The following is a 13,893-nucleotide window of genomic DNA, read 5'->3' on the forward strand; positions in this document are numbered from 1 at the left end:
AGGACTTCATAAGTGCTTCTGAGTAAATAGAAGGTTAAGACAAGTAAAGACTTTTTGAAATATACGTATTTGAAATATACATATTGAAATGTACAGAAAATGCCATGGAAAAGCAAGCTAAAATCACTGACAATTCCAACCCTTTAAAACAATGATATTAAATAAGAAATTACTGGTCCCCTAACCTGCCTCTCAGAAATAACCTCTATTGACAGTTTGATGTGATTTCATCCTTCCTTTTCCTTCTTGATTTATATGTAAACACGTATAAATATATGAGTGAATTTTAATAGTAGTGAAACATACATGTAAGATAAATACCTTTACTAAGACTCCGTTTCAAATTTTTAAAAAAATTACAAAATGCATACCAAAGCTCTCAGTGATTTTTTTTTTTTTTTAAGTTATCAACTGCCAGGATTTTGCTCGCCAGCACACCCTTTCATAAACAGTGACCTCCAAGAGTTAATTGTGCTCGAAGCCCTCCTCGGAAAGCTGTGACCCTGGGCACCACAAGCCTTCCCTGTGGGTCATATATGGGCTAGCAGCGCCTCTCCTAGCCTCTCCCAACGGATACTCGCCAGGCCCTGTGCCTGGGGCAGAGTCAGAGGGTAGGCACGAAGGCTCCCAGGATGATCCCAGTAACCAAAAGAGGAAATGCGGCTGAGGGAGCGGCCGAAGCCTTGCAGTTCAGCTCCTGGAGGCCCCCACGGGGCAATCATCAAGCTGCTTGATGTCATCCACAGAGCTGCCTGGAAGCAGCGTGTGGGCACTGACCCAGCTGCATTTGGGCTACAGGGACAGCTGAATGGGCTGAGGGTGTCTCTCGGAGAGAAAATCCAGCTCAGAAAGTCATAGAAGGTCTGAGTTTTTCCAGATTGGATGCTAGTGATTAGAACTTTCAAGGTTATTGCCATAATAATCCTCTGCTCAGAAGCACTGAGAGCACAAAGCCTTTGTAGCATTTCTTAAAGCAGTGCTTTTCAATTTGCCTACACCTGGAGAGCTTTATTAACATGCAAATGTCTGGGGCGCCTTTCCCAGGGAGGTTGATTTAGCTGGTGCAGGGTTGGGCTTGGGCAGCCCTACTTTATTGATTCCCCAGGTGACTTTCAGGAGTGGTCAAGGCTGCAAAGCAGAGAGTGAGGACTGGCGGATTCAGACGCACCCTTTAAAATGTGCATTCATGGATTCAGCATTCTAGGGGTTTTTTGGAGGGAAGGGGTGCATAGGCACCCTTGGTGATCTTAAGCTTCTTGTTTAAGACTACTGGTCCAGTTGTCTTTGTCTCCCAGCTGTCTGGCAGCTCTGTCTCAGAACCTGAGCATAGGGTCCTGCAGACAGGCTCCCATAACTGGCCTGGTGCTCATTCTTTGCCTTGATAGTAAGACCAGTCTCCTTCACAACCTGGTTGGTTATGAAACCTTTTCCCTGCTTCCTCAACTGCAAAATGGAGCAATTGTGCCACCATATATGTAGGTTCTACTGTTATTGTTATGAAGACTAGTCCGTTGATAGGATACTGTCAGGTGTCCAGAGCCCAGGCTCTTAAGTTGGAGTGCCTGGGTTCAAATCTGACTTTTCTGCTTAATCAGCTGTGGGGACCTAGGTAAGATACTGAGCCTTCTCTTGGCCTCCATTTCTCTTCTGTGTCATGGAAATGACAATCATGATCCACCTCATGAGATGCTTGTGAGACTCAGAGCTGAAGTATGTTAATGCTTATCGTAGTCCCTGGCACATATTAAAAAAAACTTCATAAATTATAGTTCTTATCAGGATCATCATTATTACTGGGTCAACTCTGGCTGTTGGGTCTAATCTGTGGAAGAAGAACAAATAATACAAAACAAGAAATATAATTTTTTAAAAGGTCAGTTTGAAACTCGATTAACTAGATCTTTCAATTAATATATATTTTTAAATCTGTGACAGTGAAAAAGCGAGTAGACGGTTACAAGTAACAAGCACACCTAAATGCTTCCAGGTGGGATCCAACTATAACCTGGGCATGTTGAGCTCAGTCCACTTCACCTTTACTACCTGTAGGTGTAGTCCTAGGTCATGGTCACTCCACAGCACAGGGAGATCTGAAAGACGCTGTGAGTTCTGACGTGGCTGTAGCCAGTGGCATGGACTAGAAAATCCAGACATTTTTATATTCCTCTTCTCGTACTTCACCTCTTAGCCCATACATACAATCTCAATATTCACTTTTTATTTACATTTTCCCTGGTACCATCTCTTTACTAGGAGACATTTCCTTCCCTTTCCCCTTCCCCTTCCAGAGAGAGAGAGAGGGAGAGAGAGCGCAGCAGTGGCAGAGGGAAAGAGAGAGAGAGAGAGAGAATCCTAAGCAGGTTCTATGTTCAGCATGGAGCCTGATGAGGGGCTCAGCGTGGGGGTTGATCTCATGACCCAGATATCATGATCTGAGCTGACATCAAGAGTCAGATGCTTAACTGATTGAGCCACCTAGCATCCCCAAGTCAGGAGACATTCTTATTGAAATTTGTTTGACAGCCCTCCCCAGAGCTTTGCAAATCACTGAGTTGGGATGCTGGGTAAAGATGGACAGGGAGGCAGTTTTCATTCTCATGGTATTCCTGACTCGGAATTTCTGCTTCTCACTCTTTCCCCTATTCTCTTTCTTCTGCTTCAAAAAGAGCCCAGATTCAAAACTCAGCTCTTTTTAAAAATAATTTTCCCTCATCAAAAGAAAACTCTCAGCACTCAAGCTTTTGGTAGCACATTGGGCCTTATTGCTATTTTGCGGAAAGGAAAGGGTTTTCCTATGCCGCTCTGCTCTGCTCTTTCTGTGCTTGTCAGGGGTCTCTTCACGGTGCTCTGGCTACTGTGTTTTGGGGGTGTCCTTCACATGAAACCTCTTCTAGGAACCCGAATCTCTCACTTGTCATGGACAACCATATAGCTTGACTCCTGGACTCTGGGCTGGCTTTTGGATTATCCAAATGATCCCTAATGTTATCTCTCAGACCACATACTCACAGGCTGTTTCTTGAGTAGCCCTGAACTGGCTGATTTGGGGGTTTCAGATTTGCCTAGTAATCATATTGCCTGAATATGGCAGTGATGTGCGACTTATATTCCCACTGTTAGGATTTGTTCACGTACTCTCCTCCAAACTGCTGAAGGCAAAAGCAATCACAGTCCATATATTATTTTATTTTTATTTTTTATATTTTTATATTTAATATTTACAATTTAATATTATTTTATATAGTTTTATATAAATAAAATAATTTAATATTTTATATAATTATATATAAATTATGTAATAATTTCTTAATATTTATTTGACAGAGAGAGAGAGCACAAGTAGGCAAAGTGGCAGGCAGAGAGATGGGGGGAAGCAGGCTCCCTGCTGAGCAGTGAGCCTGGTGGAGGGGGACCTTGATCCCAAGACCTTGGGATCATGACCTGAGCTGAAGGCAGCCCTTTAACCCACTGAGCCACCCAAGTACCCCACAGCCCAAGTTTTAAATAAGAATGTTTTTCCTGGGGCACCTGGGTGGCTCAGTGGGTTGAAGCCTCTGCCTTCGGCTCAGGTCATGATCCCAGGGTCCTGGGATCAAGCCCTACATCGGGCTTTCTGCTCAGCAGGGAGACTGTTTCCTCCTCTCTCTCTCTGCCTGCCTCTCTGCCTACTTGTGATATCTCTGTCAAATAAATAAATAAAATCTTTTTTAAAAAAGAATGTTTTTCCTCTATCACATTTGTTCTTATTTATATTTAGCCATTTTATTGGATATGGAATGAGGCAAGATGTCAACAAAAGAATCATTTCTAGACTTCACATACACAGATGGGAGGATGGACCCATATCTCTTAGAGCTTCTTCTCTTTTTTCTTTTCTTTTTAAGATTTTATTTATTGGGACACCTGGGTGGCTTAGTTGGTTAAGTATCTGTCTTTGGCTCCAGTCATGATCCCAGGGTTGTGGGATCAAACCCCACATTGGGCTTCTTGCTCAGCAGGGAGCCTGCTTCTCCCTTTGCCTGCAGCTCCCCTGCTTGTTTTCCTTCTCTGTCTCTCTCTTTGACAAATAAATGAACAAAATCTTTAAAAAAAAAAAAGATACAATTTCTTTATTTATGAGAGAGAGTGAGTGAGTGAGTGAGAGAGAGCAGGAGCAGGGGAGGAGCAGAGGGATTGGGAGAAGCAGCCCCCCGCAAGTCGGGAGCTCTATGTGGGGTTCGATCCCAGGACCCTGAGATCATGATCAGAGCCAAAGAGGCAGATGCTTAACTGACTAAGCCACCCAGGGAACCCTCTCCCGGAGTTTCAAAACTAACAGTGGAAAGGGGATTTTTGTCCATTACCTTTCAGTTTTCTGTTGGTTAGAAACTTTCATTACAGCTACTGGGGAAAAAAAAATTCCATTATTACAGATCAATGCATTTTTTAATTAACATATAATGTATTATTTGCCTCAGGGGTACAGGTCTGTGAATCATCACGCTTACACATTTCACAGCACTCACCATAGCACATGCCCTCCCTAATGTCCATAATCAATGGTTTTTTAATATGAAACTTATCTGAAATTCTTCAGGGTAGATCGGTATCGTTTATTATTTTTCTAACAGAAATTTTATTTTTAAGTGTGAGAAGTAACAAATTGTGAGGAATTGGCTGCGTATATTTTGTTTTCACCACCCATAATAAGAACAATGTAATTCACTGGGAAAAAAGAAAGTTTCATTAATCAAAGTAGCTCCTAACCTCATGGGTAGTTGATTCTTCTTAGTACCTCATTTATCGCACTGTATTCCGTGTTGCTTCTATTAGATTATTTGTTTTACTACTTGCTGTTTATTTCCTTGTGTGCTTCCCTTACTAGATTGTGACTTCTTCCAGTTTGTTGTTGTGAAAAAGGGTGATCCTCTAGATGGAAAGCAGCAGATGCATCATTCTTTGAACCTCGAGAACAGGGAACAAGAATTTCTTCTTATTTACTCTCTGTCATAATACCCAAAGCCTGGTACATAAGGGGTTCTCAACAATTTCTTCACTGAATTAATGATTGAGCCACTCCCTATGCGAGTGATGCGAGTGTGCACATAGGCACACTCACACATGCTCCTCATGCTCCAGCGTCTGCAGGTGAGAGAACCCCATCTCCCGTAGATCGTCTTTGCGCATACTGACCTGCACACAGAGCCATCTGGAAGAAGGCAGGTTAGAAGTGAGTGAGGGGCAGGGTGAGCCATCCTTCTAAAGAGCCGTGCTAAGGTTCTTGCCCTGGTTTCTCTGCAGCCTGAGATGTGTAGGCTCTCAATTCAGCTGTTACCGAAATGTGGGCATTTGTGCCCTCTCTGAGATATGTGTCGTAAGTTGCCAAACCATGTCCTAGAAAATTAAGGAAAAGTGTGTTTTTTTAAATAAGCTAGTGTGATTTTATTGACTCCCAAAGAAACTCGTGAATGTTTTATATTATTTCAGAGACTAGCAACATTTCCCTTCATCGTTCCTAGTCAAGGGTTTCCAAGAGGCTGCTGACTTTTTCTTAAGCTCCGTCCTTTTTGGGGTGCCTGGGTGGCTCAGTGGGTTAAGCCTCTGCCTTTGGCTCAGGTCAAGATCTCAGGGTCCTGGGATCAAGCCCTGCATCAGGCTCTCTGCTCAGCGAGAAGCCTGCTTCCCCCGCTCTCTCTGTCTGCCCCTCTGCCTACTTGTGATTCCTCTCTCCCTGTCAAATTAAAAAAAAAAAAAAAAAAAAAGATCTTTCTTTCTTTCTTTCTTTTTTTTTTTTTTTTTTTTAATAAGCTGGGGGTTTCAATGTTTCAGGTTCTTGTAGGACTGTCTTCTTGGGAGGTCAAGCACAGCAAGGGGTCTTTCACTCAGATGAAGGATGGGTTGATGGGGCTGGTCACTTGCAGGTCAGCTCTGAAGCCCCATTCACACTCAACTAATCACCAGTGGCTGCCGTTGAGAATCTGAAAGCAGGGCAGCTGTCCCATCCTGATGTGAAGATGGCTTAGAACCAGGGAACTGTCCGAACTCAGGATGATTCAGTGATCCTGAGAGCTTCAGGGGTAAGTTTCAAATTGGCCCATCACTAACATGTGGGTGAGTTGGAAGTTTAGAGTTAGACAAAAGGAGGAGAAAGAAGGGCTATCAATGTTGAGATTTTAAGTGGTGGGCTGTCCATAGTGGATCAAATTAAAACAATTTTTTTTTTTTTAAAACCTGGGTAGTTTGTTCTTTACAAAGCAGTTTGCCATTCTCTAAACCAGTGACTTCTTTAGCTACCAAGGCTTGCCAAACATTGACTTAAAATGACTTCTTTCATGTTAACAGCATACATATGGAAGGAGTAACTTTATAAGGCATTTTTATAATTTGAGATGATCCTATTTAAGGAGGAATCTTGCAATTACCTCTTTTGCCCCAGGAAAAAATAGCCCCCCCCCTTGTCTGGTTATGAAGATAAGTTGTTTTGCTTTAAATAAGGAAAATGAGGGTTAACAGGAAAGCTATAAAGGAAGATAAAAAAAAGTTCCTGGAAAGAGCAAATAACATTATTAAAGGATGAGGAGGCAGGAAGAGAAATTGGAAATAGACTAAAAGATTCACTCATCTTTCATCAAGAAAGATGACAAATTAGCAGTCTTTAGTTATAAACGTCAGAAAGGGTGAAGGTGAATGCTCATATGTTTACTAAATCCTAGAGGATTAGGAAGAGGTTCCAAAAAAGAAGTCACTGTTTTTCATATGAGCACATAGTTGAGGGTCTAAGAACCCCAAAAATCAACAAATACAATTTAAACAGGAGAGCAAAGATAGCAGATCAAAGATGGCAAATACTTAGCATGTCTATCACTGTTTCTATTCTGCACCCATGACAGATATTATGAATTGATTAGGCTGCTCTTTCTAAGTAAATTAATAGATGCACAGTGTGACAGAAAGTCAATTAACTACAGATGACCCTTGAGATGAAACCCTTTGTTACCTATGGTTTAGCCTCACTACTCAAAGTGTGATCTCCAGACCACCAGCATGGGCATCACGTGAGCGCTTATCCTGAAAGCAGAATCTCAGCCTTCTTCCAGACCTGTTGAACCAAAACTGTATTTTAGCAAGATCACCAGTAATTCCTAGATTCAAAAAGGTTTAGGGCGCCCTGGAAGAGCACTGAGTGTAGGATATATTCCTTAGGGTAGAAGCCCTGAAGCTTCATGCATCACCATCACTGATTTAAGGGCTTGTTGAACCTAGATTGCTGGGCCCCACTTCCAGAGGTTTTGGACGAATTGGTCTGGGTGGGATTTCCAAACAAGTGTCCTGCTGCTGCTGCTGCTGCTGCTACTGGTCGGGGAACCATACTTTGGGGTATCTCTGTGAACTTTAAAGTTGAGGACTACAAGTATCTTCCCATAACTCTCTGTACATCTGAATGAAGCAGAGTTCTGGGTAAAAGAATCTAGTATAACATTTCTTATGACCCTATGTACTTGAGTCTAAAAGGCTCTCCTCCTGGAGGATTGGTGCTATCATCATTCACTCATGTATGCATGCAGTAACAATTTGGGTAGCCGTTCTGTCCACAGCATTATATTTGATGCCAAGGGACTCAAATGAAGGTTAAAAACCGCAGTTCCTAATGAGGTTTACTCTCTGCGAAGAGAATAATCATGAAACGCTAAATAACACGGTGACATTAGATAGCAAAGGGCTGAGTGCTAAGTAAGTGGCACAGACCGTGTATGATTTAATTTCAGAGAGAGGAGAATACCTGGGTAGCTATTTCAACCTAGCTAGAATAGTTGTTTAGAGTGGGTGGAAGATAAGGTGGCCAGGGAGCAGGCCAGGGTAAGAAGGCACCTTCTCATTTGTTAATGCTGCTTTCAGAGGTTGTTTTCAAAACTTTCAGTTTTCCTTTGGTCGGGTAATGATAAATCAATGCTTTCAGCATTGTAAATCACGCTACAGGGTGGACATACAGGGAAAACCTGTTATCTTAGAGACAGAGAAAAAAGACAAACAGATTGTAAGCAGGGATGACTGGGATGGTGGAAAGCAGTAATTTAGGAAAAGGGATAATACTGCCTAACTTCTGTTGGCCCCTTACACTGACAGGTACTTATGCTTAACTGACATGTGCTATCTCATTTAATCCAAACAACCTCGCATGATAGAAATGTAGTCAAACCTCCTCCTTCGCTCCAAGTGAAACCCAAAGCTTTGTAAGGGTGCATATCTGATGAAAGAACTCGCCAAGTTTAAATCCAGGCAATGCTCTGGGGTGGGGGATGCTAGTCCATGAACTGCGAGGGTTTGGGCTTGTCTGGATCCTGCTTTCCAATCGTCATATACTCTACGTCAGGGAGGAACCCAAAGAGCAACTGGGAAGACAGAAATCCTCGGACGCGTTCAAGTCGAGGAACCTGTGGGGCCAGTGCGTCCAAGGCGCGGACAGGGAGGGGCTCCTACAAGAAACGAAGCAAGGGTTAGCCTGAGACAGCCGGGGTCATGGAGCCTCTCCTGGCTTCCTCGGGCCACCCTAATGACAGAGTCTGTGGTAGGTTGCGAGCGGGAGAAGACTCGGGGCGGGAGTCTTCCCTGGGTCCTGTATTTGCCTATAAATACTTCAAATAGTTAAATGAAAAGAGCAGCCTTTGAAAGCTGGAAAGGAAGCTCTTGGGAGGTCCCCCGGCCCGCCTGGAAGTGCAGGCAGAAAAGAGGAGAAATGGCTGGCGAGTCCTTAGCGCGGGAGACGAGGAACAGCCCTGCCCAGTCCAGACAGGGGGCCGCCGCGCGGGGGGCGCGATTCCGGAAGATTCAAACCGTTAAGGTGACCAGAACAATTTGAAAAAAGGAAACAAACTTCCTCCCGAGTCTTGCCCGCGGGGCCCCGAGGCGGGCCTTTGCATTCGAAAGGGCATTTTTCAAAAGAAGGTTTCAGGGACGCGGGAGTATCGGCCCGCTGGGAAGCGCGCCGCAGGAGCAGTGCCGCAGAGCGGCCACCAGCCGGCTTTGTACTTGGCGGCCGCCGCGGCCCCAGAGTTTCGACCGCAGCCGGGGAGTTGAGGCCACGCCCCCTTTGCAGAGAGGACTGCAGGCGCTGATTGGCCCTCCACCGGCCAATGGGCGCGCCGGGGCGGCCCGGGCTGTCAGCGCGCGCCGCAGCCGCGCCGGCCGCAGCCTGTCCTCCCCTGCTCGGAGCCCCGCAGCCAGCGCAGCCTTCCCGGGAAGCGGGGCCGCCGCTCGCGAGCGCAGCCCTGCCCAGCCCGCCAGCCGCGCGTCCGGGTGCCCGCGCCCCACGGCCACAGCCTTGCTGCGCTTTAGCTCACAGAGCATGTGCAGACCTGCTGGCGCTAAGGTGCTATCTGTCCGGGGGACTTCTAACCAGCGGTGACTGTCACGCCTAGAGAGACCTTTCGGGGGCTGTCGCCGCGCCTCTGCGTCGCGGGTGACACTGCGGTGCTCGAGATCGGGGCAGCAGCTGCCTCTTGGTGGAGGCATTTTGGGCTCCGTGCGTCCTCCCTCTCCTTCCTCCTCGGCTCGCTCCTTGCCTCCCACCGCTGCTCGCTCCTACCCTCGGCCGCTGACACCCGCAACCTCCTGGAGCTGGAGGCGCCCGTCCCCGCGGTTCCTCTTCCAAAGGGGCCTCCTCACTTCGGAGATGCAGTGACAAGTTAATATGGGCGTCCAAGCCTCGGCTTCCCAGGAGGAGAATCGCAAGAGGGAACAGCCCCTGAACGCCCAGATCCCTTGAACAGGCCGCCCAGGAGGGGCGTGAAACCCGGCTGCAGCATCCGTCCAGGTGGGACCTGCTGAGCTCCGCAACCAGTCCTCTGCTCCATCCCGCAGGCGCGCTTGCGGGTTTGCTGCTAGCTCCCCGACCCGGGGATTTTTTTTTCCCCCTCCGCTGGTGGTGGGCGCCTCGTGGGCCGAGGCCCGGCGCCTGCTCTGCTACCCGCGCTGCCTTTAGCGGTTGCCTCCGCCGCCGCTGCCAGGGACGTGCTGGGAAAGCCGAAGCCCCGGGAGAAAATGCCGGCCATCCTGGTCGCCTCCAAAATGAAGTCGGGACTGCCCAAACCCGTGCACAGCGCCGCGCCCATCCTGCACGTGCCCCCAGCCCGGACCGGCCCCCAGCCTTGCTACCTCAAGTTGGGAAGCAAGGTGGAGGTGAGCAAGACTGCCTACCCCAGCCAGATCCCCCTGAAATCCCAGGGACTGCAGGAGTCGGCGGGGGAGGGGCTCCCGCTGCGGAAGAGCGGCTCGGTGGAAAACGGGTTCGATACCCAGGTGAGAGGTGCTGTGTGCCGGGGCGCTGTTCGGGGGTGGGAGGAGGTGAATACTTCTTGGGGGTAAGGTGGCTCGGCTGGACGGGGTAAAGGGCTGCCCAGTGGGCGGAGAAGGGAGCCATTCCACTTAGGCTGGCAGATCTGGGGATGCGCGCGGGGGACTGGGCTGGCCGGTGGGTGTGGCCGGGTGCCGGTGGTTTGCCTTAAGGAGCTCTGAGAGACCCGGGTGTGGGCACGCCCGCAGCTCCCTTCTGGGGGCACGGGTGGCGTGTTCACACACACACACACACACACACAACCAACCAACCAAACAAACAAAAAAACAAACAAACAAAAAAAAAACCAAAAAAAAAAACAAACCAAAAAACCCAAAACGTGCAGCTCTGGAAATGTCAGGTCCTGCATGTTGAGAGCTTGGCCTCAAGAAGGCAGTGTCTGCTGCAACGGCTGGCGGGCTGGCGGTTCTGCAAGATTCTGTCTGCCAAGGAATGGTCTGAGGCCTCCTTGGACTCAACGCCCCCAGGCCTGGCAGCAAGACTTAGGCAAAGGAGTCTGGGGGTTGCCATCAACCTGTTCCTTTCGGCTGGACGATGGCCTGCCCCTGCCCGTCCCTTGGGGCGAAAGGATTCCAGGCACGGTGCTGGGACTGCCATGGGATTGCCCGTGCACCAGCTGAGGCGGGCAGCCAGAGACTCCCAGCGTCCTGGCCGGCGGTTATGGCTGGGGTGGGGGTGGGGGAGGGGGTGGGGGTGTCTGCCTCCAAAAGGCCCCCGGGAAGCTAAGCCCCCTCCTTTCAGGGTAGTAGATCCCAGCGCTGGTAGCCTGCCTGACCCGGTGTGGGGATGGGGGGTGGCTCCAGCTTGAAGAGAATTGGTGACTTTTACCTTTCCCGACAGAGCCTGCATCACCCAGTTCGGCTGGGTGACAGGCCCTGGCCGGCAGTCTCTTTTAAGGAAATCCACAAGGGCCAATCAGGTTCTCTTGGCCTCCTGCCCTCCCTGCTCCTTCCACCCCCCACCCCCATCTGGTAGGAGGGAGCAGGGGCATGCTCTATTTTCTTGGCAGTCAGTCAGCAGGGACTTTTGGGGACAGGCTGACCTGACGGATGTGACTGTCCCAGTCAGGAGAGGCGGGAAGCCAGAGGGGGAGGTGGTTTGGGGCTGGTGTCAGGAAAGTGGCAACAGACCAGCTGACCTTTTTGGCACTTTCCTCTCTGCTGACACTGTCTCCACCTTCTCCTGGACCTTTCTCTGATCAGAGGCTAGAACTCAACACATTGCTAGCCTGTCCGATGGAGGAACTGGAGCTGGGAGCTAATCGTAAGCAGGCTTTTGGAACTCTGGGCTGGAGAAGGCCCTCGGAGCAGATTAAGCTCCCACACCAGGCTGATAAGCATGCCCCTCACTGCCGCACTTGCTAAACATTTTTGGAAGCTGACAGGTTTGAGTGATGGCGTGTGGGAGGAAGGCAAGATTTCCCCCTATGCTCCCGGGGCCTGTCTCTGCTAGGGTTTAGTGCTCTGTTCTCGTTTTCTGTTGTTAGCCACAGGATTGGTCCAGTCGGCTCTGAAATGAGAATGAGCTCAGGGGTACATTCTTGTGAGGTTTTTCCTATCCATCCTTGGAGGTGGGGCTTGTGAGTAAGGTATGGTGGGTGGTATGTGGGAGGTCAGAGCAGTGACTCTGGGATATGACACACACCCTTCCAGCCTGATGAGGAGGATCTGAGGAATGAGAGGGAAAGTGGACATGGGATGGTTTCTGCCCAGGAAGCTCTTCTGCCTTTGCCCATTCGACCCTATATTTAATAAACATTGTTGAAGGACTTGCACTGGGCAGGTTCTGGAAAGGTGATTCATCACCCTCTTTTCTGAAAAAAATGTTTTCCAGCTGTTCCTGGAGGGGCTGGCAGGGTCCTGGTCCCTCACTACTTAGCTTCCCTCTCTTACTCTTGGTCCACCATCCCCAGAATGCTGCCATTGCACCTGATTTGACCTCAGTGGGACCTTGTGTGCTGATCATGAGAATGGTTTGGACTGACTGCTAAGGACATTGGCTGCTTTCTGATGGCCTATCCTACTTTTATCAGCCTCCTCTTTCCTTACCCACGTTTGGGCTTCCTGAGGGCTCTTCTCTGTGGCAGGTGGCGGATCCTGGTGCTCACTGCCCCACCTTGGCATTGAAGTGACCTTGGCAAAGGCAGTTTTCCCCTCTTTGGAAAGGGCTTCCTTTCACTCTGTCTAACATGGTGCCCATTTGCCATTCAGGAAAGCCTATTATAGGCTTGAGGACTTACTTTGTCTGGTTTGACCTCTCTAGTCCCTAATTCAAACCCTGGTATTGATCACTGGAAGATGATGAGTTATAGGGCAGATGACATCTTGGGGCCTCTGACTCCCCCTTTTATTCAGGGAGCTTTTGGCAGAAGACTGGGGTACGCAGTGGTCACTAGCAGAGGTTTTAAAGTCAGGCAGGTATCTGTGGTATCCTGTCTTTGCTGCGTACCAGCTGGGTGACCTATTTAATGAACCTCTCTGGGCCTCAGTCTTTCCATCTGTAAAAATGGGCATAAACAGCCATACAAATTGTAAGGATTAAGAAGAATAACATGTGAAGTGCTTAGCCCAGTGTCTGGCAAATAAGGAATAATTAATATAATTAGCTATTTATATTGCTAAAGCAAGAGATAAGACATGTTGAACCTGGATCTAATAAGCTCTAAGTGTGAAAAGGCATAGCTTACCTCTCTAGCCCTTGAAGGGTATTAATCGGAATTTACAGAGCATCTGTCAGTACCAGGCATGCCCTGAAGAAGAGGCAAGGGCACTGCTACTTGTTTAGTGCCTGGCTCTTTACATATAATATTATTTCGTCCTCACAGTATTGCTTAAAAACAGACAAGACATATTCTATAACAATGATTTTCTATAATAATAATATAATAATAATGACAAATAATATAATAATGGCAAGTTAAATAACATAATAGTGATAAATTAATAATATAACAATGGCAAATCAAATAATATAATCATTGCTTACATGCCAGGAATTGTTCTAAAGACGAGTACATAAAAAGCCTCTTTTGATTCTTCTGACAATCCAATGACATATGTGTTACTATGTTATGTTACTGTAGGCGTATTCTCATTTTGCTCATGAGGAACCTGAGGCAAAACCGGGTCAGTAAGCTTGTGAGTAGCAGAAGTAGAGTTAGAACTTGGACGACAGTCTGCTTCTGGAATCCATGCCCTTAACCACTCTGCTGTAGAGAGAGAACCACAGAGACTTCCAGCTTACTTGCAGGCCCTGGTAAGACCCCAGCTCTACCCATTGAGCTAGAAGGGTGAGTGAGTCTCAGCAAGATAGAGCAACTTGCCCTAGGTCATCCTGCTTTGGTGTGATGGAACAGAGTCAGGATGAGTTAGCTTCAGGGCTGGTGATCTTCCCAACCTTCATAGTGGCCTCCCTTCATCATTTACCCTGGCAGGTACACAAAGTAAATAAGACATGGCCTGGGCCTTGGGGATTTTATAGTCTAGTTGGGAGGTATATCTGAGGTACCAAGGACAACAGGACACAGTACAGAGAGAGCTGAAAGATATGCTTGGGGCCTGCAG

The 13,893-nt window shown here is 47.8% G+C and overlaps 1 protein-coding gene across 10 annotated transcripts in view; it reads left to right on the plus strand.

Moving 5' to 3' along the window:
- The first annotated feature begins 5,781 nt into the window (after positions 1 to 5,781).
- The window catches only part of NAV2 (neuron navigator 2), a 397,127-nt gene continuing 389,015 nt past the window's right edge, over positions 5,782 to 13,893 (plus strand). For 8 of the 10 annotated variants that reach the window (XM_032357750.1, XM_032357752.1, XM_032357753.1 and 5 more), the window contains exon 1: positions 5,782 to 10,275. In XM_032357750.1, the coding sequence (XP_032213641.1) occupies positions 10,018 to 10,275 (258 nt within the window). In that variant the 5' untranslated portion in view covers positions 5,782 to 10,017. The remainder of the gene's footprint in view (positions 10,276 to 13,893) is intronic. The other 2 variants (XM_032357755.1, XM_032357757.1) reach the window with 1 other exon arrangement.

This window comes from Mustela erminea, chromosome 9 (assembly GCF_009829155.1).
Source record: "Mustela erminea isolate mMusErm1 chromosome 9, mMusErm1.Pri, whole genome shotgun sequence".
NCBI classification, from domain to species: Eukaryota; Metazoa; Chordata; class Mammalia; order Carnivora; family Mustelidae; genus Mustela; species Mustela erminea.